This window comes from Penicillium psychrosexuale (genome assembly GCF_028828465.1).
Source record: "Penicillium psychrosexuale strain IBT 29551 chromosome Unknown utg000003l, whole genome shotgun sequence".
Classification (NCBI taxonomy): Eukaryota; Fungi; Ascomycota; class Eurotiomycetes; order Eurotiales; family Aspergillaceae; genus Penicillium; species Penicillium psychrosexuale.
In genome coordinates, this window is record NW_026643188.1 from 50,782 (window position 1) to 75,986 (window position 25,205).

The following is a 25,205-nucleotide window of genomic DNA, read 5'->3' on the forward strand; positions in this document are numbered from 1 at the left end:
TCTTTTCTTTCTTCTTCAGCTCTCTTTGCCTCTGGCTTAGATCAAGTGTAGTATCTGTTCTATTCAGTTTAATCGCTGAATGTTCTGCATTGCAGAACGTCATGATTATTCCAATATTTGGACCTCGCGACTTGGCCTCTGTGCTTGCATATGCCTTGTTGCACTGTGTCATTGGGCTTACACTACCCCCGATCGACGCGAACTCCTTTTCATCAACTGTTCGGCTTTTCCGGGCGCTTGGAGAAGAGAATTTCCAACAGCAACCATTGTTATTATAGTGGGGATGATACCTTCCACCTTCTCTTCTAGTAGTCATCCCATGGTGTTCTCCTCTCTAGCACCCTACTACTCCCAGGGCCGACTTTGCTCTCATCGTGTTTCGCAGGCAGGACTGTCAGTACCCCTGCTGCCTCCGTTGCCTCCGTTGCAGGGACCCCTCTTCAATATCTATAAATCCCTTGAATGCGACTGAATCTCAATTAATTTGATTCAATTAGGACTTTGACTTATACATTACTTTGAGTGAATAATTACAAATTGCCCAAACGTGTCCCTGAGCACTCATATACTACGGACGCTCCATGATATAGTGCTATCCAAGGAAGTCAGAGATGGATTTAGAACTACTAGGATAGACAGTCTGGAAATATCGCAATACATTGAAAAGAGAAGGAACTATCTGAGGACCTACGACTAAACAATCTGAGGGCAAACAGGGAGATCCCACGTAATCTCTCAGCAAATTCCTACAAAGGTGCATAATTAAAAGGGATAGCGTAAGTTGGTTTCATTAATATTGGGAGGAAATTCTGTCCCAAGATGAACCCGTCTCATATTCAGCATCATATCATAAGACTTCGTTTACTCCTTGAGAGTGGTGAAGCGAAGGTAACTATGAGATATTAGTATCCTCTTTTCGAACTGGCAGTTGGACAAGGAAACTCACGGCTTCACTTCACGGATCTCGCCGAACTTCTTCTTGGCATCCTCGGTGCTAACTGTAGGTGGCACAATAACGTCATCGCCAACCTTTGATCGAGTCAGTAAGATACTTCGCAATAGTTGCGGAGGATGGGGATCATACCAGCCAGTTGATCGGGGTGGTGACACCTCTCTTATCAGCGGTCTGGAGAGAGTCGACAACCCGGAGAACCTCTGCTGTGTTACGGCCAGTGGAGGCGGGGTAGGACATGATCAGGCGGATCTTCTTGGCGGGGTCGATGATGAACACGGAGCGGATGGTGAAAGCAATGCCCTTGCTGTCGACGTTGGTCAAGTCCTGCTGGTCAATCATCTGGTAGAGGAAAGCGATTTTGCGGTCGGCATCGGCGATGATTGGGAATTTGAGTTGAGTCGAGGCGACTTCGTTGATGTCCTTGATCCACTCTTCGTGGGAATCAAGCGCGTTGGCACTCTAGAGACAGCTGCGTTAGTCAATACTTCAAAGTTGTCATCCTTGGAACCTCACCAATCCAATCAACTTGACACCACGCTGGGTGAACTCGGGCTCGAGCTTGGAGAAGGCGCCGAGCTCAGTGGTACAGCTATTGATTGTCAGTACACGGCTTCACAGAGGTCAAGAGGGCTGGAAACCACTGACACTGGTGTGAAATCCGCAGGGTGCGAGAAGAGAATAGCCCACTTGTCACCAATGAACTCGTGGAAGTCGATCTCGCCCTGGGTGGTGAGAGCCTTGAAGTTGGGGGCAGTAGAGCCCAGACGGAGGCTAACAGACGATCAGTATTGTGTATGCATCTTAAAGATAGAGGTAGTAGCTTACATAGGAGCTTCAGCCATTGTGAATAGATAGATCGGTCAAATTGAATTGGAGATGAAAAGGAGACAGGAAAGTAAGATCGAGTTGGCGAGATACGAGGTTAATAACATCCCCTCCGGGTTTCCCATAGATACATGGATTGACCCCACCTTAACCTCATCTGGCGGGTTCCTGTCCCACCGCGGCTTCGTTCTTGATGGCGTGATCATTGTTCCGCCCGGCAGAACGGCCATGATTGGCGCATGCACGGCAGCACACGGCGTGGGCTGTTTAGCGTGCGTGATGCAATATCAACTGTGGATGAGCATTTCGGGTTCCTTGGGTTTCTTTTTACCCCTCAACCTTACCTAACCTTAGGTTAGAGACTACAGGTGGACATTACCTACATACACTATGTTGTACATGTAGTTCTTGCAGGTAGGGGATTTGCCGATGTATCACTACTACCACGTTATTGTCTTTACTATACCCTTTCCTTCTAGCCATTGGACGCCTAAATGGAAAATGGCAATTTTGACTTTCCTATAATTATCCCATGGGTGGTTCTTATTAGGTACATATCTACATTGGCCATTGTCATAACCAGAGTAGCTCGATATAGTTGAACCTATCAGTTTTCTGGCTGCGTTGTAAGCAACTCGATCTTATTTCAAGCAATCAAGGAATAGGACTGAATCAATATGTGCAGGCTACCTAGCATGGAACGATTCCTATCTAATGTTTCTACATGAACTGAAACAACAACCTTGGAAGTTTGTACTATTGATTGTGTAAGCCCTAAACTAGTTAACTATGTACCCTCTTTCAAGCTTATTCGGCCGACATGATTTTGGTCAGGACCAATAGAAACCCAAAGTGATGGCGCAATATCGCCTCTACATGATGAATGGTATCCTGCCATCGAAAACTCACTATGAAGTAAAATATACCTTGTACGTCAGGACAAGGGAGGCCTAACACATGCAAATCTGTATATCTTCTCCACGCCGATTTTAATCCGACATTCTAGACAATTCTGATTCAATGAGTATTTGACCCACATACATATGTAGTGGGGCTAATCGAGGCACATATTATGCCCACATCATCTGAAAATACGTTCGTCTTCTGCTGCCTCCAAGTCTGATATTACCTTCACACTATAACATCAACAAGGGCCGCCTTGAAGCTATGATACAGTACATTTTTCCAAAGTTGGTTTTCATTAGAAAAGAGTTGGCTTAAGGTGGCGGACTAAACAATATATGTGGTCAGGCCAGTACGATCATCTATATGAATAGACTTATAGTGAGCTTAATTAACACTATTTTGAATATACTGGTTGAATCTGGACAATAAATCTTGATACCTTTATCCACTTCGGTCTCTCAATATGATCTTAGATATTTGATTGACGGCGTAAAATAAGTATAGATTTAAACTTCCGGCTGCTATTAGAGATATTCTCAGAGAGGATATTCGGCGCGAGTTGCTTACTCTAGAGTTGAATATATATCTTCTTCAAAACATTTGAAATAGTTCTCAACATCAACATGTACTTTTCAGAATAAAGTCAGTGTCTTCATCTTCAAATTTATGTACTTAAAGAAAGAATGTTGACCAAGTGGCTTAGCTTTGATAACCGCACAAAAGAGACAGTGCTACGCTTTTATGTACTTCTAGTAACCAAGCCCAAAGACACTAGTCATGCCTCAAATGTTAATAATCATTAGTCGCAGTAGCAATTGAAGGGATTCTAAAATAACAGTGATAGATGCCTTGATGGCCATCGAGGTTATTTCCATAGAGAACTGTGTACTTCTAACGGTTTGTAGTGCCGATCATGATCGACCTCATCACGTGCGACCCCAGACCCACATCCGCGTCAAGCTCAGTGCCAAACATTCCAGGAAGCTCCTGCTTCAACTTGATTTGATAGCTTTTTGAACAGATCGCGGGATCCTTACCCCATTGATTGTACAGTTCCATTTAATTATACTGCATTTACTGCACTTACTACGCTTCCTGCATATATTCGCTGCCTTGCACTGTCACTTAATCAGTGCAAAACAATTGAACAGTCATGCCACCCAAACGCAAGTCTGAACGCGCCGTGAGCGCAAATGAGTCTGTCTCAACGCCTTCCAAACGGCTTCGAAATAATGTAGATGCAACTCCAACTTCTGCAGCTCCAGCTTCTGCAGCATCGGCTTCGGTGGTAAGCACATTATGCAGGGGCTGATCGTCGCGTCCCATGGCTTCTCCACTCCAACGGTTGACATAGCGCTGACATGTGTGGAATAGGTTGATGCTACACCCCAGACTGGAGAAAAGAGAGGCCGTGGGCGTCCACGTAAAAATCCCGAGAGCTCTGCTCCCAAGCCTGTTTCTGATGCCCCTAAACGTGGCCGTGGTCGTCCACGGAAGATTGTTTCTGAGCCAGAACCTGAGGTTGTAGCCCCAACGGGCCCCAAGAGAGGCCGTGGGCGTCCCCGCAAGGACTCAGGTATGTATATATGATATGTGGTGGGTGATATATGCTGACCTTGGACTGTGTTATCAGGCAATGCGACACCCGTCACACCGAAGATCAAGAAGAAGGATGGTCGTGGAAGACCCCGCAAGAACCCTGTGCCAAATGAAGAAGCCGAAATCACCGAGTCAAAGGTCACGCCTGCGACCAGCGTCATTCCCGAAACTGGCCGCTCCTTCTGGCTGATGAAGGCCGAGCCTGAATCTCGCCTAGAAAAGGGCAAGGACGTGAAGTTTTCTATTGATGACTTGGCTGCTGCAGAAGCACCCGAGCCTTGGGATGGTACGTCGAACCTGTCTCGAATACTGCATATAGGCGATCGCTAACAGATGAACAGGTGTGCGCAACCATGTTGGTAGGTTGTCCTGTCTAAAGTCACGGTAGCTTTGACCACAAGAATGATACTCACAGTCAAATAGCCAAAAGTCTCATGCGCAATATGAAGAAGGGAGACTTTGCCTTCTTCTACCACTCGAACTGCAAAGTCCCTGGAGTTGTGGGAGTGATGGAAATTGTCCAGGAGTATTCCACTGATGGTTTGTTGCCCTCGAAATTACACTGCTTGATCATATCGCTGATCCACAACTCATGACAGAGTCCGCTTTCGATCCCAAGCACCCATACTACGACCCGAAGTCCAAGCGAGATGACCCAAAGTGGGTCGTCGTCCACGTTGAATATCGCCGCAAACTTGGGAAGCAAGTCACCCTCCAGGATCTGAAGTCTCATGGCCAGGCCGGAATGCCGCTCGAGAATCTCCAAATGATTAAGCAAACCCGGCTTAGTGTGTCTTCTGTGACCCCAGCACAATGGAAATACATACTGGAGCTGGCAGGCGAGGAACCACAAGAGGAGTTCATCAAGAAGGAGTGAAGGAGGAATAGGCATGAGGAAGCAAGCCGCTATATGCAAGCGATGCACAGAGAGTTTTATCTCGTATAATTCTCCCAAGTATTTTCTATCGGCGGCGTTGTCGGTTGAACATGGGTTATCTGCACAAGCGAATTGAAGCGTATTTTATTTGACTCGATGTGTCCTTTATAAATATGTGCCAAGGGATAGACTCACCGGAGGAGTCCGCTTCTCTTGGATCTATTCGCAACAGCAGCAATGTCATTGCCATACGGGCTGATCGCATTGCTTTGCAGCTTGACCATTCCCCGATGGCCGACATCCACCAGCCCGATTTGGCACTTACGGGATGGTGTCATATCGCTCTTGTCACTGATCGCCCTCACACATGTGTGCCCAAAGTTATCCAGTCGTCCGGACCAAGCTGGGTCAGAATTGTCTCAAACCTTTGGAAACACCCGTCGGACCCTGGTTAATGCATACGCGGTGACGGATCTAGAAGGCGGTATCGGGTATGTCTATAAAAGTCAATATTTTCCGCCACCATATCCGCACTCAGTCGATCAATTATCCTTGGCATCCGGCGCCCAGTTCGGAGTCATGGAACACGGCCTGAGCATCCCGGAGCTATGACGCTATGTATGTGCAGGTCTGCAGCTGTGGGGTACTTTAAACGTTCATGACAAAGAATAGATTGGACCTCCCGAGGTCGGGCTAGTCATACTTTGTAAGCAGAAGGGATTGGCCCGGGGTCTCATGAAGAAACGAGGGGAATACTCGCCGAATGCGGGCTGCCAGCCAATCAGAGAGCGAGATTAGTGCAAATCTAACAAACCAACGGAGGACGGAGACTCGGAAGAGTAAGTCTATCCGGGTGGAGCGTCTTTATCGGCTTATCAGGCGGGGAGCTCATCGGGCGACTTGGAACTTTTTAGCCCTAGGGGGTTTCCCCTCCTCTATTAACCCCCTCTCTCCCTCCCTCTCTCTCCCCCTCCATGTCCCGTATTCACCCACGCTTTTTGTACAAAGGTCCATCAACTCTTACTTCCTTCATCGCCCCGCGTCGCTCATTCCACAGCTCCCCCTTCGTCATGTCTGAACTCTCAGTGTACCTTACTGCCCCAAATGGGCGCAAGTACAATCAGCCCATCGGTCTCTTCATCAACAATGAGTTTGTGGCTTCTAAGTCTGGCGAGAAGCTTGCTTCTGTGAACCCTTCGTATGTACACCTCTGAAGTGTGTTGTGTGACTTTGAGTACTGACCAGATCTCCAGCGATGAATCTGAGATCACGTCAGTGTATGCTGGCGGTGAGGAGGATGTTGATATCGCCGTCCAGGCCGCTCGCAAGGCCCTCAAGGACCCCTCCTGGAAGCTACTGCCCGCCACTGAGCGTGGTGTCTTGATTTCCAGGTTGGCGGACTTGATTGAGCAGCACAAGGAGACTCTGGCCACCATCGAGACTTGGGATAATGGTGAGTAAAGTGAGCGATTGAGTATCAAGATACGAACTGACATATCTTATAGGCAAGCCGTATCAGGTCTCTTTGAATGACGATATCGGTGAGGTCACCAACACTCTCCGCTACTATGCTGGCTGGGCCGACAAGGTGTATGGCCAGACCATTGGTACTACCCCGGCCAAATTCGCCTACACCCTCCGCCAGCCTATTGGCGTTATTGGCCAGATCATCCCTTGGAACTACCCCCTAGCCATGGCAGCATGGAAGTTGGGCCCCGCGCTTGCGTGCGGTAACACTATCGTTCTCAAGCCCGCCGAGCAAACCCCGCTCAGCATTTTGTACTTGGCCAGTCTTATCAAGGAGGCCGGTTTCCCCCCGGTGTTATTAACGTTGTCAACGGCCATGGTCGTGTTGCTGGTGGTGCGTTGGTCACCCACCCCGGTGTCGATAAGGTCGCCTTCACTGGTTCCACCATCACCGGCCGTGAGATCATGAAGATGGCCGCAGGCACCCTGAAGAACGTTACCCTTGAGACTGGCGGCAAGTCGCCACTGGTCGTCTTTGAGGATGCGGACCTCGAGCAGGCCGCCAAGTGGGCACACACTGGTATCATGTACAACCAGGGTCAGGTCTGCACTGCGACATCACGAATCCTTGTGCAGGGATCTGTATACAACAAATTCGTTGAGCTTTTCAAGCACACCGTCCACACCACCAGCAAGGTCGGCGACCCCTTCCACGATGACACCTTCCAGGGCCCTCAGATCACCAAGGCCCAGTATGACCGGGTCCTTGAATACATCGAAGCCGGCAAGGCTGAGGGTGCCACGCTCGTTTCCGGCGGCGTGGCGCACAAGAACGTCGGTGATGGACGTGGTTTCTTCGTCGAGCCCACTATTTTCACCAACGTCACGGACTCGATGCGCATCTCCCGCGAGGAGGTGTTCGGTCCCTTCGTTACTATCGCCAGCTTCACCACCGAGGAAGAGGCCGTCAGCCGTGCTAACGACACCACATACGGCCTCGGCGCCGCAGTCTTTACTCGGGACATTGAGCGCGCCCACCGTGTTGCCGCCGATATCGAGGCTGGTATGGTCTGGATCAACAGCAGCAACGACAGTGATTTCCGCGTGCCGTTCGGTGGTGTCAAGCAGAGTGGTATCGGTCGCGAGCTCGGCGAGGCTGGCTTGGACGCGTACTCGCAGATCAAGGCTGTGCATGTGAACATGGGCACCAAGTTGTAAGCTGTTTATATCAACGAGGAATGGATCTCTTCCATTGCAAATTAGTTGATCTGTCATAAGTTGATTTGTATATAATGACCGAACCTTTTGTTCTCATCCCTGCAAAACGCAAACACTGTATATCTATTTGGTCTTGTTCCTATGTAGCCCCACAGATCTCGACGGGACAACCTCAATCTCATGTATCGCCTCCACTTCTCTCGCTCTCGCTCAGATACCCGCAAAAAGGGGAAAAAGGAAAAAACGGAAGATCGAACTACTGAGTGCACAGCCCAGGTAAAGTTACTTCTCGTCATGCAGATCAGGCCCTGCACCGTGCAGTGACATGACGGCAAGTAATTGTCCCGTGCGCAATCAGGAGAAAAAGGAAGGGGAAAACCCAACTCTCACAGGCTCTACGTTGTATATCCATCACCTTCGCGTTAGACAACTGGACTTGCACAATTGATGCCCAACTTCTTCCGCCCGTAGCTGCGATGATGCAGGCCTTATCTGCACGCAAGCCTTACCTGGACCATATGGGGCAGGGTGCATTTGAGGATTGAACTGAGCCGTTGAAGCTGATTGGTCGAATGATGCTTACTTTGTATAGGTTCACCTCGGTTATTGACCCCGTACTAGTAACTAGTTAAGTAACTAGTTAACTATAACTACCATCTCTTACTCGATCTGATTATCAGTTCATATTGAAAAAGGTGGATCCAACACAACCCAATTCCCACCTCTCCATCTATCCCTGCATGACCCATCACGCCCTAAAATCAAGGTGATACAAGCCGGCTGCAGGCACATTCTCGCAGACATGCATGGCACGGATGGAAATTGCAAGGCGGGAATATTTTTTTTCAACTCGGTATTTGGGCGCAAATGTCGAGTCAGGCAGGAAAAGGGCCAGATTACTCCTCGAACTCTGGGATTGGTAGTCAAGAGTAAGTGCAGGTTCCAGGTCTAGGTCTTAGCGCCCACCAGCACACACATGCATGAATCTCTTGCATCTGCATGCAGAGTCGGTCATGTGAAAAGCCACCTGGCGCCGGTCTGGAAGGTGATCTGACGGTACTTTTTGACGGGTACTTGCTATCATGATTGAGTTCTCGAGCCCCGAACTCTATGTATGGCTTGGCGGCTAGCTGCACGAATTGATGCAGAAGAGAAAGTTTACGCATAGTATCCGTAGTTCATGGGTATCTCAGAGTTCAGAGCTCTGGTGTGATGATTCGCATTGCAGACACGGGATTGCTGCAGGAGATTCAATAGCGCGTGGGATTGGAGAGTTTTGGATTTTGATTCAATTGCCGAACGGACTTGGATCCCTGCAGCTGTCCTACAAGTTCGCCCGAAAAGAAAAAGAAAAGCAGGATAGCATCTCCCAGATCCAAGAGGCACGGAGTACGGTGTACCAGTGACAACATGTAGTAAAAGTGGGATACCTAGTAAGCCCTCGTGGGGGTGGCTTGGCATATCCCACTTCTCATCCTCCATCTCCTTGATAATATTCCCTCTTCGATATATCTCCGTGAACAGTATAAGCGTAAGTACGGTGACAACCTAGATTCCACTCGAATCGCACTTGCACACGAATAACCCGTTTAATGAGTCTGACATCTCTCAGTTCCCAAATAGCGGTGTCCACTCCATCACCGATCGGCATGTCTGAAATTCAGAGGTGGACGGTCAACGAAGTCAGTATTCCATGCGGTTCGCCATTTGATTCGCTCTTTTTGTTTATTTCTTTTTTCTCGCTCTCCTCTGGTTCTCGTGTCGGTCAGACGTGACGATTATCCTCCCGAGCGTATCACAGAACAGGAAAAAAGAAAAAAGAAAAAGAAATCTACGCCAATCACAGACAACTAACTCGACTAGCCGTATCTCGACATCCCAGGAACACTGCTCGAAGGGCCCTTTCACGATGTGGCCAAAAACGAGTTCCGGTTTGTGGATATCTGGGATCACAAACTATATCGCCTCGATCTGACAAAGGGTCCTGACTCCTTGACGGCCATTGATACTGACGCCGCTGTTGGGTGGGTTCCCAACCGTTCTGGAAATCAACTAAAAATTCACTTTTGCTGACGGGGAAAAACCACGTGGGACTTTTAGCGTCACCGCCAATATTGCCAACTCATCCAATCAGCTGATTGTGGGAGCCAAACATGGATTCGCCCGGCTGGACCAGACTACCGGGAACCTCTCCTATATCCACGGTAATCGTGAACTTTGGGGCGAAGATGAGGGGAAAGCAGAGAGGTAAGGGTTTGAAAAAGAAGAAAAGGAAAGAATCCACAGCTACGTCTAAGAACGTCGACTAACATCAACCCCAATTGTTACAAAATGTAGGATGCGTTTCAATGATGGTGCTGTGGACAGCCACGGCCGGTTCTGGGCCGGGGCCATGAACGACCCAAAGATCAAGAAGCCGGAAGCAGAAGGGGTCCTATTCAGACTGGATCCAGATCAGAGTGTGCACCACATGCTGGCACCGGTGACGATCCCCAACGGGATCGGGTGGAATCAAGCCGACGACGTGATGTACCTGACGGATTCACCGACAGGCAAGATCTTTGCCTTTGACTTTGACGCTTCCACCGGCGCGATCAGCAACCGCCGAGTGCATTTCGATATCGGCAATGCGCTAGAGCCGGATGGCTTTGCCATTGATGTCGAGGGCTGCATCTGGAGCGCTGTCTACGGCGGCGGAAAGGTCCTGCGCATTTCCCCGGCCGGAAAGGTTATCGGTCAGATCGATCTTCCGACGCGCAACGTGACCTGTCCAGCCTTTGTCGGCACAGAGCTGTTTATCACTACTGCCAAGGATGATCGTGATGATGACCGGCTGCCGCAGTCGGTTAGGTATGGCGGCCGGGTTTTCAGGGTTGATGTCGGGGTCCGCGGCGTGCCTAAAAATGAGTTTCGGTTTCAGGACTAGGGTGTATCGTGTGCATCAGACATCCTTGGATACATAGCTGCATAGTGCATGGGACTCCGTACTTCGTACATACATAGCACATACATACTGCCGGGATGGTACATGCTTAATTCGATTTGGTATATTCTTATTCTACTCCATACCTCGGCATCCAATGCGACGTGTATCCGTACAACGTAGAGCAGAAGGATCAATTGCGCATCACTAGTACTTTGCACGTCCCCCAAAAATTAGATCCAAAAGGCGGTATTGGTAGCTAACCCGAAAAAAAAAAAACACAGACGACAATTCCTATGCAGCGTAAAGCTAGGTGGATCGAGGATCAGCAAACGGGCGAGCACGTCGGTCCGCGCTGTCATTGTCCGGACACCTGGGTCTGGGTAGTCTTCCACTGCAGGCCACGCAAGGGACAAAAACCCAGGTTTATAGATCGAATCGGCGTTCGCATTTCCATCTCACATCCTGTCGACCATATACTCCATACGTACATGCAATTGTTAATATAGGACTTGGCCTTGATTCCCCTGGTTTCCGTTCGGTTTCGAACTCGGCTGGATTTCGGTCGAGGCTAGGTAGCGCGTGGGCACCAGCACTGCCACCTCTTTTTTTTTCCCTGGCGGGGCCCGCCCTGCAGGGCGGAGGCACGAAGTGATAGGTGGTGTATCGCAATGTGCTGTGCTTTTTTCCCGCTGTTTTCGGACTATGTGGGTGGGTTGATCCGAAGGGGGAACATCTACCGTACCTGTCAGCGGGAGATATGCCAATCTAGATCCGACAAAGCTATTCTTCTGCTTTTTCAGGGAAAATGCGGTTGCAGCGGACACGAGATAATCGGAGATCCGTGCGGTGAGGCCGAAGCAGATCATAAAAAGGGGGGACAGCGTTATCCACTTCCGAAGTGCAGAGTCAACACCTGAATTTTGGAAAAGAAAAAGAATCGGGTTCTCGATGAATCCATTCTAATTGATTCCGGATCTTTTAACTTCTTCGGCTCTGCACAATTCAAATAGTTTGATGTCACGCATCCCGAAGGTATCTCGGGGATAACCAGACTCAATGGTCTGGGGACGGCGGTTTGAGATTGTCAGCCACAAGTTGGCAGAGAGCACAGCCCTACTCCATACGGAGTAAGGAGCAGAACGAAGAGAAACGTGGAATTCGCTTCCAAATTCTCTGGGGAACATCTTAGCCCTGTTTGATCCAACCAGTCAGAACCACTGGATCTATCAGACCGCAATTGTCTGTCGAATATGCATGATTCGCCTGAAAAAAAAGAAAAGAAAGAAAAAGCAAAGGAACAATAGCGGGGACTCTGCTACAGCAAAAGACTGACAGCTCCTCTAACCCTGTCGGAAGCGACCTCGGCACTTGGACATTGCCAACACATCGAAAGAAAATATATCATACGTTGTCCGTACAGCTTACCCACTTGTAGAGTCGGAAGATGGAACCCCATATTGGAATGCGTGGAGATCATGGCGTCTTTTCGGACAATGCTTCAATATCTCGGCAAGATCAAGCCAAAACGCAAGTGCCAAGAAGAGGCGCTTCAGCTGTGGCAGCGCCAGCTCGCCTATCTTATGAAATCATGAAAGCAATTTATTTTCCATTCAAAGAATCCACTTTGGTGCAGTGCGTCCAGACTACGGAGTACGAAGTCGACACTAAAGCGATCTCCACTGCTTATTTGAGGGTCGCCACGCGGAGTCTTTATCCCGTGACCTCGGACAAGCTCGACAGCCTCCGGGAATAGAGCTATCCACACGGGTTTCTCATGCAGCTCATGCGGCTAGTGGAATCCTGGCCGGATCCCTTTCCGCTTGGTCCGATCGTGGAGCGTCAAATCGGTTGTGATAGAGAAGAGGTGTGTCCCCTGGTTGCTGTTTACCTTTCTGTTTATTTACTTTCGGGTTCCAAATTACATCATTTTTCAGCGGACTATCAATGTCACACCAAGGGGTGAAACGAAGTGGGTTTTAAGTTGTCTCGTCTGGTGTCTGTTCTCTGCGTTACCCTGTTCCATGACGTCAAGTAGATACCAAGGTATAGATTGTACAAACCTTGACCTCGAAACTTCAAAGGCACGGAACTCTGCCAGATACCAACGGTCAACGGCAACGGCCCTTTAACCGGGACACGGGGAAGATTTGGTGATGCACAACATGCATGTATTATAAACCTTGCGAAAACATCCTTTCTTCCTTTCTCCCTGTGTACTTTTTTTATATCCCACCCTTTCTATCTAGATTAATAGTATCTCGGGAATTTAGTCTCTCCAAGCACCAAACTCTCGGAAATTGACAGGACGGCTTACTAGGCTTGCCAGGCAACTATTGGGGATTGCCTGACTAACTATACCCGAGTGGGTATAGATCGGACAGGTGGAAAATGGAGTAGTTCGGCGTTTCTCTTTTACTTAGATTGCCATGCGTCATCCGTTGACTCCCAGAGAAGAGAAAAGGAACCTTCTAGGTCCCCCATATTGCCATCCATGGATACTATCCTCCACTAACGCCCTTCTACCCGTGGACGCTTCAAACCTACCACACTTGACTCCCTGAAAATCCAAAAGGAATTAATGAATAAATCGAAAGAGGCAAAAACCAAATAAAAAAAACAAACAAAAAAAAAAAGGTCTCCACCTGTCCCTGTCCATGTCCATGGTGACGGCGCACACTTGCAGCTCCCGATGATTCGTGCTGTGCATGACGATCGCTTTCCCCGGGTGCTTAGGTCCTTTCCTAGATGTGACTAGGGGAGGATGACTCTATAGCTGGATTCGGTAATGGCCTATAATAGGGGGTGATATCGGTCACTCTGACAGATTGACAGATTGGACGTATTCTATATCTACTTCGATATTGATTTTGATTTGTTTTGATTTGATTTTCCTTTCTTTTTCTATTTTAGCATGGCAATTATTATTAAAAACCAAAACTAAAATAAAAAGGCCCAAAAACAAAAATAACAAAAATAAAAAAATAAGCCCAATACTCCGGGGGTTAGAGGTCTCCATAGGAGATGCCCAACTATCCGCCAGACTGGGTCGGACAAGAGACAACTAAGTTGTCTTGGAGCCATCCAGACCAGGTGATGGATCATTCTCTCACCGCTGCGAATTCCAACGGTTGTTCTTAAGCTTGCCCCATTTTCCAATTTCCTCACTTTCCCTGACTTTGTCGCTTTTGTCACTTTGCCTAGCTTTTATTAAGGGCCTCGGATCCTTTCCCCATCTTTCTAGCTTCCTTAGCTTCCTTGTATTGATTATCTTTCCTCGATCCTCAATTGAGTGAATCGAGTCTCTTGTTCTATATATCCCTCTCACTCTATTCATCGTGGCGGCCTTAGGAATCAGTGTGTTGACTGCACCGTATTCGGGCTCACATTCCCTCAACCTGTCACTCTATTCAGATCGATATCCATCGCCGTCACCCTCCCTCTCTCACACTCCTCGAGAACCCAGCGACGAGGAGAGAGGGGGGTTCCGGTCATGCCCTAACTCCCGCCCCGTCGTGGGAGATTTGCTTTCTATGTCGCAGGATTCTCGACGTGCTGGTTCATTGTCCAGAGATGTGACTCAAACTGATGACCGTGGAAGTGACAATGACCGTACCTTCAATCGAAATCCCACCCGCCGGCCACCTCAACGACCTCGGCCCCAGTCATGGCATCCATATGGACCCGTGGAGCCACCACTGGAATCCATGTCGTCCCGACCCATTGGCGTTCATGCCATCTTGAATCATCCACAAGCAACGGCTGACCTGGCCGGCCGTGAGCCACTGAGCCTAGCCGGTCCATCATCCTCACCTCGTCCCCAAGGGACCTCGCCCATAATCCGTTCAGGATATGCATTGACGTCGCAGCCGCTATCTCCTTATTCACGGCCTCTGATGAATCCAGCATCGCCTTCGGCGCGGTTTGTCGGCGGGGGCGGCAGGGCTTCTGGTCAGTCCAGTGTCGCCCAGTCACCACTACTTCCTCATGAACCTTTGATGGGCCCACGCCTACCCGTCACTAGTTCGCCTTTGCCCATGGATACGGGCCTACGCTCAATAGCACCTCTCACTAGCACTCAGCCTCTGGCCTCGCTGCATTCTACCAGTATGCATTCCAGGCGAATTAGTGCCGGCCCGGGGCCTCCCAGCAACCTGAAATCCCAAGAAACGAGTCCTATCACGTCTCATTCACCTTTCAATCACTTTGGCCATGCATCCCCAGCAGTGACCAGTGTCTCCCTCGCACAAAGCACCGCATCATATCCTACTGCGCCTCAATATATGACATTGGACCCTGTGGTTCGAACCGTCTCCACAACAAAAGGCCCCAGACGCCAACCTGAGCAACACCCCACCCGAGCCGGAACACCACAGGATAGTCCCCTTCCACTGGGCATGATACCATGCGTACTAGACATGCGATCCGGCTCCTCCAGCCAAGCCGAAAAGCGCAAAGCTAACAGCGACGCATCACGACGGTTCCGCAATCGCAAGCGCAACGAAATGCAACTGGAGCAGCGGCTCACCGCACAGCAGGACGAGATCCAGCGCAATGTAGAAACCGTCCGTCGCCAGAGCGAGGAGATCCGCTTCCTCGTTCAGCAACGAGACCACTACCGCTCCGAGCGAGACTTCTACCGCGACCAACTCGGCCGCACAATGTCTCTGAGCGCCTTACCCCCCAGACCCTCCTCTCCACGCTCCGCCCAACCAACCCTCCTCCCTGCATCCGAACCGGGCACCACGACATCTTGGTCGGGTGTCGATGCTGCCCGATCCGCTTCAGGCACACAGCCGACCTCCAATCCGCCCCAGCGAAGGATGCTCGAATCGGTTCAGTCTCAACCTACTTGGCCTGCAAGTCCTCCGTATTCTTCAACCCCCATTGCACCCGCCGGACGGGCGGTTGCTGGCCCGCATTCCCGGTCGCCGTCGCTATCTGGGGGCCAACTGCCTCCACTGCAAGGATCGTGGTCACGTCCTTGATTTGAGTTTGCCGGCTGCCGAATCAAGCGACAATTATTATTTCTTTCACTCTTGTCTTTTTCTCCCTTTTCCTTACACTCTTAATCCTCCTCTCTCTTGTGTATGCCACTGCTACCAGGAGAGACAAACAAGCGGTCACTGGCATGGCCGCTCGCAGGTGGTCTACACTCCTTTAGTGAGGTGGTCTACTCAAAAGTGCCTCTTCCTTCAGGCTGGGTGTGTATAACTATCTGCATTTCTTCCTGTCCTCATCAAAAGACTCGTCTGGTCCTGCAAAAGTGCAATTTATACTTTGTATTCGCTGTCATTATATTACCCTGTACCCTGTCTTACTTCCTCATCCTGTCCCTCTGCTTTGATTCTTCTCGCTCTCTCTTTGTGTATGGATTGCACAGCGGTGATACCTCCATCGGCGATGTATTAAATCATCATTTTTGATTCAAGTTGGAAGATATTTGAAAACTGGAAAGCCCAATATGACAGTTTTTACCACTTAATTGTTGAAATCCTACCTAAACATCGTAATACCACCATCTGAGGACTCAATCGCCGAAGCTGTCTAGACGTATCTAGGAAACGCTTGGATCGAGGTCTTAGAAAGCTTAGCTTGCCATGTAACTTTGAGACATACAATACTAGGAAGTGATTGGTCTATGGGTAACACAGGCTAAGGTAGCACAAGGTGGTTCATATGACATCATAAACACATATAGGACCTATCTAAATGGGCAGGATGTAGATAATATATTCACAGGTGCTACCCTAGTTCTAAATATCTCTATGGTCTTGATCTATGAAACTATTCATAATTAATAATAATGAAGTACAACTTAGTGACTATCTGATTGGTCCGTGAAGTTCCGGTGGAAGCCTTTCTTCCACCGGAAGTTCCTCCACTCACCGAAATCTCCAAGCAGTTAAGAGTCCAGACGACACTCGGCACAGCCAATTATCGCCAAGAAAACTTCTCGGATCCTCGAAATGCGGGGCCCCGAGTTTCCCCACGGATGACGGGTCTTTCTCGTATTCCTCTCATATTAAGGCAATCCTCACAGTAACTACAACATACAAAGTCGGGCTAAGAAGAAAACAACATCATCATAAGAGTGGATTGCAGTCAAACTTCAGTGCGAAACCGATATCGGTTCACGTGTTGTCGCAGTCAAGTTCTTCCAACACTGTCCCCAATCAAGGTAAATTTTTCCGAGTTCCGAGAGAGGAGCTACTCTAGAGGTTCCCTAGCGCTAATCCCTTTTGCAGCAAACGGAGGAAGCGACCGGGGTCCGTTCCGATGGATCTACCATCCTCTCTTACTCTTCTGGAGGCCTTCTCCAATGCCGAGGATGTAGACCGGTTGAACGGGAGCCAGGTTGATCTAGGTAGGACACTTCCGCCAAGCATATCCCCAATCCCCGCATCGTCGCTGACGTTTCTAGATGCCTTCGGACAGTTCGTTGCATCGGGGAGTAAGCCGATATCTCAACCACATATGACCTTGACGAACCATGTGCCCCAGACATATCCCTTAGACAGTTATCTCACGACGATAAATGAGCTGCTCTCGCCGCCGACCCCGGATCTGATTCTAGGGGAGCACAATCAGCCCTTCGAACTGCAGCGAACCTTCGAAACTCGGCTTCCGAATCTCTCTGAAGAAAGTAAAAATTATCTACACTTGAAAGGAGCTCTCAGGATAGTTCCCGTCGACCTCCGGAATGAGTTGCTGGGGGCTTATATCAAATATGTCCATCCTCTCCTGCCTGTCATTGATCTGCAATGGTTTTTATCAAGTGTCATGGTCGAGGATGAATCCCGATTTCCGAGCCCGCTTCTTCATCAAGCTGTCATGTTGGCTGGCAGTGCATTTATTGAGCAGGAAGCTGCCGTTAAAGCTGGGTTCTCGTCACGGAAGGCATTGCGAAGAACATTATTCGGGCGAGCCAAGGTGAGATTGAAGAAGACAGAATCTATGACAAGTCAGGACTAATCTCAACTCTATCACCAGCTTCTTTATGAATTCGAGACCGAACCAGACGCATACACCCAGATCCAAGCATTATTGCTCATGATGCAGTGGCATGGAAGTGGAGTTGGCCACAAAATCCCAACATACTGGTTTGATCTCGCGTATTCCACAGCAGAGCGCGTCGGTCTCCTTGGGAGTCTAGAAACAGGTAGTTTTTCTCACAAGCACAGACTATGGTGGTGTCTCTATGTGCGCGACCGCATTCTCTCCCTCGGTTTCCGTCGACCACTACGAATCCCAAACAGCGATGTCACAATGTCCCTATTGGAATCTACGAGATACTATTCCTCCGAGCCGTACCACGACCTCGTGCTGGTTATGCTGGGAGAAGCAGCCGCCATGCTCAACTGGGAAAATCAAGAGCGGATGATGCTTCTATTCATCCAGGAGATTAAGCTTGCTCATTGCGTGGGCGTCATCATCAATCTTCTGTATCAAGATGCTTGGTCGCCGTCGCCGTCGGGGGACTGTAAATACTCCATGGTAGCCAAGTCGAATGTGCCACAGGCTGCCATAACCGAATGCGAACAGCTTCTGAAGACCTGGATTGAGGACCTTCCTGCCCCGGCACATTATTTCTCCCCGTCACTCTTGCACGGTTGCTATACCGAGTCTCCGGAGATTGTCCTCCTCGTCCACCAGGCGTTCCTCTATCTCCTCCATCTCACTACAATGTCAGTACTCTACCAAGATGCGTCGAGCAGAGGAGATGGTCTCCAGACGACCCTTATCTCGGAAATGAGAGGCCTGACTTCGCAAGTCAACGAGATTCTCAATGAGCTACATGACTGCAGGATCCTTCATTTTCTCCCTGGAAGCACTATTACTATACTGATTATTATTCTGGAGGCAAGCCTTCCTGACCTGAAGGTTTCGGATGATATTGTGAGGATGCAGGCCATGTCGAACTTGTATGCCTGCGAGGAAGCGGCTGGGTATTTACTACAAACATATCCTGCGGCTGAGATTGTTCTTTCACGGGCGCAGAATGCTCGTGGACATCTCTTGGGTTTGACCGCAACTTGATTGCGGAGCGAAGCGAAGCAATTATACGATTTAAAAAAGCATTTAGTCATTTTAGCGTACACAGAATGAAACCAATCAAGATACTATTATTTCTAGGTTGTTGATATTCGTACCTCCTGCCTGAGATTTGAGTACCGCCCCTTCCTAATTAGGTGCAACCAAGAATACTGCCATATATTCTGCCCAATTCTTGTTTACATGGTGAAAGAACATGCATTATTCTGCCTGATTCCTATATGATTTAACCCCCTGATGATAAAGCAGTTGATGAAGCAGTTGTACCTATAGGATACGATATGACAGGAGTGACTTACTTCTATTAGGAGTTTACATACAAATTGTAGGTACCTGCTGTCTTACTGCTTTTAACATAAGAGCGGTGTAAAGCCAGAAGGCGGTGTGCATGATCTATACCCAATTAGGAAGGTACGCCTAAATTCTCAGGCAGGGGGTACGAATGTTATCCAAAGGGGGGTATCCCGAAATTGCGGGGACCCGGTTGTGAGCCCGGTGACACCCGTTTTGAATTGGCTAAAGCACCAACTTGCTATATTCATGGAGCAAAAGACTAGTGTGGTGCAAAAGCCACCCCGTACATCGCGAGAATGTGACAGATGTCTCAGCCAGAAACTCAAGGTAGATCCCTTCATAACACCCCTGATTAACTATGGTTCTGACAGTGTTCGCATAGTGTGACGGCGCACATCCTTGTGTGCTCTGTACTCGCGCCGGGGATAAATGCGAGACAACCCAGCGCAGAGCGAGACGGACCCGCGGACAAAATCCAAGGGGCAGACGTCGACATATGAATTCTGGAGTACACAGAGCAATCGCACCAGCGCCACCGAAAGATTCTAACTCGATCCATGGTGCTGGAGTAGCTGAAACAGCTTCTGCCCCAGAGAGCTCAACTTCCTATCCGGAACACCCTCCGAAAGAGCTGCCTCCCGGTGCTAATGCCTCCTATCCGGAAGGCTCTCCGGAAGAGCTGCAGTCTGGTGCTAATGGTTTCGCGATTGACTTCGCCAGACAAGTCTTCAACGAGGAAGAGGCTGGCCGGACTCTGACCGGTGCATCGATCCCTATCCCTGATGATACGGAAGCTCCTACGTTGGACAACTCATTATGGCATCATCCGACAGAGGTAGAGCTTCCCCCGGAGGCCGTGATATTAGCCTTGGTTGACGTCTATTTCGACCGTATGCAATGGTTTATCTTGCTGCTTCACGAGCCCTCGTTCCGGCAGACTGCACGCAGGATAACTTCCCAGACTGTTTGGAGACGCCAAGATCTCAGTACTACCATGCTTGTCCTGGCAGTGGCTATGATCGGGCTGCATTCGGTCTTACCAGATGATAGATGGCCTGGGCATGAATTGTTGCGAGAATACTCCGTTGACGGGGAGAAGTTGATGCACTATTTGAACAATGAGATACAACGGAATCTACTTGATATCTCAATCGATTGTCGAATCGAAGCTGTCCAGGTTTGCCTCCTGGTTTCCTCCTATTATATTTACCATAGATCGCCGAGTCTTGCTTGGACTGTCTCTGGTATGGGTGTGAGGTCTGCCTATGCCCTTCATCTTTATACGAAATCAGTCCAATATGAAAGTCCAGTTGTGGATGAAATTCGCTCTCGTTGTTGGAACCATGCTATTTCCAGCGACACGTTTGCGTCTGTCATATATGGGAGACCTTGTTCTATCGACACTGAGCTTGTCGCTTTGCATTCGCCCAGAGAAATGGACGACCTAGCCATTGATCCACTTCTGCTGAAAAATGAATGGATATTTGGCGATGGGATGCCAAAAACGACAGCTGGATTTTTCGCTATGAAATATGAGATCTACAACATCATTCGAGACATACTTTCACGGTTTCGTCGTCTTCAATTGAGAAAAGAGACAATAGAAGAGGACCTTCTGGCACTTGTGGAAGCTGCACAAGACTCAGAGGAACAATTAGTTTCCTGGAGGAAAAGGGTTCCTCGGCTGTTTGATTTCGAGTTTTGGAGCTGCGACAATCGCCTAGAGCAGTTCCAACGGCAAATCGAAATGTTACCGCAACGCACTAAATATCAAGCAGAAACGATCATCTTGCAGGCGGCAATACTCCAACTAACATACGATGGAGCTCTGATACAAGCCCATCGACCTTTACTTGAGCAGAAAATCACTAGTTCTTGCTCGCGCTTGGTGGTAGACGCAATCCACGAGTCGTTCCGGGTGGCCACTGCAGCTGCACTACGAATATCTCACATTCCGGTCCTCCGTTTCAAGCATCATTTCGCCGAATCCTTCGCCTCCCTACAGCAATTTACTGCAGGAGTCATCCTTTGCATCCTGCCAACTAGTCAACCTTTTACTTCAGCTGCACACGAGGCCAAGGCTGGAATCATACGTATTATCCATGCTAGCTCAGCTTTCGGGCCCCGCAATCGCATTGCCAAGCAGACCGTACAGCTTCTGACAGAGTTGCTGAAAGTAACTGTCGATCGAGAGATGTCCAGCGCCTTGAGACGCGGGGTGGAAACAATTATTCCCAGGCGTATATCTGAGAGGGGTTCCATTCTGAATGCGCAGCCGCGTATAGACCATACAAGGAGTCATTCACTATCCTCACGAGATGTCTCCCTCGATCATTCTTCAACGTCGACAATCCACGCACTGCCCCAGGCAATACACGACCATAGTAGGGTAAACGACCGAATAGCCCAAGCATCCGTCAAACCGCCTGAATACCCGTCTGCCAATATCTTCGAACAACTTGACGATACATTCGCTGCCTTTGGTGAGCGTGAGTGGAGCCGAGGTGCGATCAGTGAGCAGGGATTCTAACTAACGCGTTGATAGGCATGTTCAATCTGATATCTGATGATCAGAGTAGTGCTTGGAATTGGGGCCGTACGGTGCCATAACAGAGAATCAGAATTGTATGAACAGGCGGAGTTGATATAATAGCTGGTCTACAGAATTGACGGTTGTGAGGGCTAGCAGGGCTAGTATGGGCGTGAGCAAATGGTTCAAAAAGGCCATGAGTAGAGGGAGAAGGATGTGAAAACAAGCCAGGAGAAAAGGCTTTCTTGGTCCATATTAGTTGCTTTGGCTTTAGAGGGTTAGAGAGACTTGGCTGTTACAATGCTGAGGAAGTACAGTTCTTGGAATTGGTGGTCAAGGGAGAATAAGGGGATGGTTTCTATAGATATCTTGAAGGGAGTTTTATGCTAAATACAGTCCCTAGAATCTCTTTTATCGCCAAATCAAAGAGAAGCTACACTATCAAATAGTCTGAGGACAGTAGCACTGAGCACATGGCGTGATAGTGTTTGGTTTCTATAACTGTCCAATGTCACCCAAGAAACAGAATTGAATTTTATACATCCCTCTTTTCTCCTAGACATAAGTTGAAGTAAAGTGGCAGGGTGCATACTTGCACTACGAAGAGAGCCCAAAATGGTTGTATTAAACATCATGTAGTGTAACAAATGTATTTCAGATTTACCTTCTATAACTAATCTTGGAACTATATACTTTTTCTTTGTTGTGATGTTGCTTGTCTTCTACGTATCACATCTTTTAAGTGCAATCCGTTTTCCGCATTAGGCTTTTGCTATATGTGTGGTACTGTAAAGACGAGGCCACTCCTATTGCTCAGGCAATGTTTGCCAGACCTCTCCTTGCCCCTATTCTACCTGATTCCGTGTCTCCATAAAATTACCTTAGAAACTTCTTGGCAATGAGAGATCTACACATCTACCATGTCTATCGGCCACACTACCTCCTTTCTAGGCAGACTGTTCTAGATACCTACAAGTCTATACGAGTAAAACTCGACCTATGCTTAGGATCCACATGTGGACAAGTAGACTACAAAGAGGAAGAAACATAAGGGCATGAACTTCACATTACGCAACCATAGCTGAGAAAGATGCGAAAAAAAATAGCACACAAGAAAAACATGGTATGAGATACGGAAACTCAGCCGGAAGACAAAATCCAGAAAACCCATATCAAGATATCAATTAACTAAGCCTCATGAGAATAACAAAATGCTATTTCAACGCTTGTAGTAGAAAGAAAGAAAATGCCATCGGCACGCAAGTCCATTCTAGGAATGCGCTTAGAGGGCAAAAGCGGCGATGACACCGGCCATGACGGCACCGAAGCTGATGGCGTTGCGGCCAGCGCTGTTGAAGACAGGGGTGGCCGAAGGAGAAGCGGTGGGGACAGCGCTGGTGGTGAGACGGATGGAGGTCAAGGGGGTGCTGGTGGGGGGCTTGACGGGGGAAACACCAGTGGGGGTGACCTTGGGGGCGGGAGTAGTGGCGAAAGTAGTAGCAACAGTGGTGGCAGCGGTGGTGGCAGCGGCAGTAGTCTCAGTCTCGGGGCAGATAGTGGTGGTGATCTCGGTGCTCTCGATAACGGTGGACGCAGCAACCGGGGTGGAGGCGGAAGCGGTGGTCTCAGTGGTCTCGAGGGTGGAGCTAGCGACGGAGCTAGTGGTGGAGGCAACGCTGGCGCTGGAGCTGGAGACAACAGCGGCGGAGATACCGAACTGGGTGGAGTACTGGTACTGGCCGGTACCCTCAACAACGAGGAGCAGACCGTAGTGGGTGACGTCGGCCTCCAGGTCAGCGCTAGGAGTCCAGCTGAACTCGCCGCTGTTGGGGATGGACTCGGCAAGAGTCTCGAGGGGGAGGACGTTGGTGGAGGGACCGCGCAGAAGAATGAGGGAGATAGGGCCAACAGTGGTGGGAGTCCACTTGATGGTGTAGGCCTTGCCCTCGGGCACGATCTCATTCAGACTAGGGTAGATGATGGCATTGCCGCTGGGCTGCTGGTTGTAATCAGGAGCAGTGTAGGCAGCAGCCAGAGCCACGAAGGCAGAGAAAGCGGTGGCGATGGTGAAACGCATGATATAGTGTCGAGATTGACAAAGAGTGACTGGGGTGAGGTTAAAAGAATGACTATCGTTGAAGAACGAAAAAAATGATTTCGTTGAAGAACGAAAAAAATGATTGTGAGTGGAATGGAGAGAAGAGGAAGAAAGAAAGCGAGAAGGAGGGGAGATGAACTACTTTGTACATTTCTAGTTTGGAGGTGCATGCAAAAGTGGGGCCGACATTAAAAGCCCCCAAAACCAAAAGAACGCGCAGACCAACCATATTGCATCCCATTTCGGCTACATTTTACTTTGTGTGGCTGGACTTGTATTGTAAATACCTATCACACTGACGCTATACCGTCATTCTGTTGTATCATTTGCAGTCTCGTGCCCAATTATGCACCATCTTATCCTCGTGGGGCATGCGGGCCGGCTGTGGCTCAGATGTTATTAGAACAATTATGTATAATATCATGCTGTACGTGACGGGTCAAGTAATGATCAGAACCAGGTACCGTTTCTAATTGGTGGGTCCCCCAAAAGTTAATTTTATCCCTAATAACGGCCGACCCTTAATGTAGATAATGTTCCGGTAGGGAAGATTAAAAGTACCACTAAACTGGGTCTAAGGGAGAAGTATTAAAAAGCATTAGAAAGTATTCACAAGCATTTACAAGTATTAATGAAATAGGAATGAAGGTATACGAGACAAAGACAGGGTAAGGGGAGTCTCTGTTGACATATTTGTTTATCTTTTTAAAGCTTTCAAGGTTCCAAGGTTCTGCCAATACCAACCCGTGGAACCCTTGGCGACCAAAACCTTCGAAGATGATCCGACGATAACCCACGGTAGCCATAGCCCTTCAGAACATCTTATATATATATGTAGCTATTGTAGATATGTTTGTACTATAAGCAATCAAATGCATATACTTCTCAAATTGCAAGGCATTCATGATCCTCATTTCCACCGTGTTTAGGAAAAGAGGAATCGCTAAATCTTCGGAGATTGCAAGATTACGAGATTGCGCCCTCAAGCCTAGGCCCAATGACAGCGTCGTACGGGTATTGTACCATACAGCCGCACAGGGCGCTGTGCCTTGCAGGTACCATGTGTCCTTTCTACGGGGGAAACAAGATTTCAAACTGAACCTGCAGGGTAAGATTCTGATATTCACTGATGTTCACTGATATTCACGATTATCACGTCAATCGCAACATAACTCCACACCGATAGGCCCGTGCCATATCAAAAACTACAACATACATACAATCGCCGATCACACCAGTTCATTATTAGGGTTGTGATGTCTATGGGAAGGATCAACTTGATATTCAGGGGTCGAAGTTGACCAGCTTGTATAGAGTGATACATAGTATCCTATGTTGTTTACATATTGTAATCCTTCATTTCCTACTAAGACATGTAAAAATGAAAAATCAAAATACGAATAAAGACTGGGTTTGTCTCACCTAGCAATTCGCGGTGATTTGCTACGTTCCTGTGCC

At 48.7% G+C, this 25,205-nt stretch overlaps 9 protein-coding genes across 9 annotated transcripts; 7 read left to right on the forward strand and 2 right to left on the reverse strand.

The window, feature by feature from the left end:
* Positions 1-861: 861 nt before the first annotated feature.
* On the reverse strand, positions 862-1,797 carry N7518_003921 (peroxiredoxin; the record flags this gene model as incomplete). Its single annotated transcript, XM_057184848.1, has 6 exons — positions 862-892; positions 947-1,029; positions 1,085-1,414; positions 1,469-1,544; positions 1,601-1,726; positions 1,781-1,797. The coding sequence occupies 6 exons, from the start codon at positions 1,795-1,797 to the stop codon at positions 862-864; spliced, it is 663 nt and encodes a 220-aa protein (XP_057041618.1).
* A 2,042-nt stretch (positions 1,798-3,839) lies between these two features.
* On the forward strand, positions 3,840-5,162 carry N7518_003922 (EVE domain-containing protein; the record flags this gene model as incomplete). Its single annotated transcript, XM_057184849.1, has 6 exons — positions 3,840-3,974; positions 4,061-4,262; positions 4,320-4,571; positions 4,627-4,644; positions 4,709-4,825; positions 4,885-5,162. 6 exons carry the CDS (start codon positions 3,840-3,842, stop codon positions 5,160-5,162), a joined length of 1,002 nt encoding a protein of 333 aa, XP_057041619.1.
* Positions 5,163-5,335: 173 nt separating this feature from the next.
* Positions 5,336-5,617, forward strand: N7518_003923 (uncharacterized protein; the record flags this gene model as incomplete). Its single annotated transcript, XM_057184850.1, has 1 exon — positions 5,336-5,617. The coding sequence occupies one exon, from the start codon at positions 5,336-5,338 to the stop codon at positions 5,615-5,617; it is 282 nt and encodes a 93-aa protein (XP_057041620.1).
* Positions 5,618-6,136: 519 nt separating this feature from the next.
* N7518_003924 (uncharacterized protein) lies at positions 6,137-7,847 on the forward strand (the record flags this gene model as incomplete). Its single annotated transcript, XM_057184851.1, has 4 exons — positions 6,137-6,360; positions 6,416-6,615; positions 6,668-6,903; positions 6,954-7,847. The coding sequence occupies 4 exons, from the start codon at positions 6,137-6,139 to the stop codon at positions 7,845-7,847; spliced, it is 1,554 nt and encodes a 517-aa protein (XP_057041621.1).
* A 1,649-nt stretch (positions 7,848-9,496) lies between these two features.
* On the forward strand, positions 9,497-10,773 carry N7518_003925 (SMP-30/gluconolactonase/LRE family protein; the record flags this gene model as incomplete). Its single annotated transcript, XM_057184852.1, has 4 exons — positions 9,497-9,529; positions 9,711-9,871; positions 9,948-10,094; positions 10,185-10,773. The coding sequence occupies 4 exons, from the start codon at positions 9,497-9,499 to the stop codon at positions 10,771-10,773; spliced, it is 930 nt and encodes a 309-aa protein (XP_057041622.1).
* Positions 10,774-14,303: 3,530 nt separating this feature from the next.
* N7518_003926 (uncharacterized protein) lies at positions 14,304-15,758 on the forward strand (the record flags this gene model as incomplete). The annotated part of the gene is made up of 1 exon (XM_057184853.1): positions 14,304-15,758. The coding sequence occupies one exon, from the start codon at positions 14,304-14,306 to the stop codon at positions 15,756-15,758; it is 1,455 nt and encodes a 484-aa protein (XP_057041623.1).
* A 1,291-nt stretch (positions 15,759-17,049) lies between these two features.
* On the forward strand, positions 17,050-18,810 carry N7518_003927 (fungal specific transcription factor domain-containing protein; the record flags this gene model as incomplete). The annotated part of the gene is made up of 3 exons (XM_057184854.1): positions 17,050-17,137; positions 17,195-17,703; positions 17,764-18,810. The coding sequence occupies 3 exons, from the start codon at positions 17,050-17,052 to the stop codon at positions 18,808-18,810; spliced, it is 1,644 nt and encodes a 547-aa protein (XP_057041624.1).
* Positions 18,811-19,365: 555 nt separating this feature from the next.
* N7518_003928 (Zn(II)2Cys6 transcription factor) lies at positions 19,366-21,729 on the forward strand (the record flags this gene model as incomplete). Its single annotated transcript, XM_057184855.1, has 3 exons — positions 19,366-19,446; positions 19,502-21,608; positions 21,665-21,729. The coding sequence occupies 3 exons, from the start codon at positions 19,366-19,368 to the stop codon at positions 21,727-21,729; spliced, it is 2,253 nt and encodes a 750-aa protein (XP_057041625.1).
* A 1,202-nt stretch (positions 21,730-22,931) lies between these two features.
* Positions 22,932-23,726, reverse strand: N7518_003929 (GPI anchored serine-threonine rich protein; the record flags this gene model as incomplete). The annotated part of the gene is made up of 1 exon (XM_057184856.1): positions 22,932-23,726. One exon carries the CDS (start codon positions 23,724-23,726, stop codon positions 22,932-22,934), a length of 795 nt encoding a protein of 264 aa, XP_057041626.1.
* Positions 23,727-25,205: the final 1,479 nt, after the last annotated feature.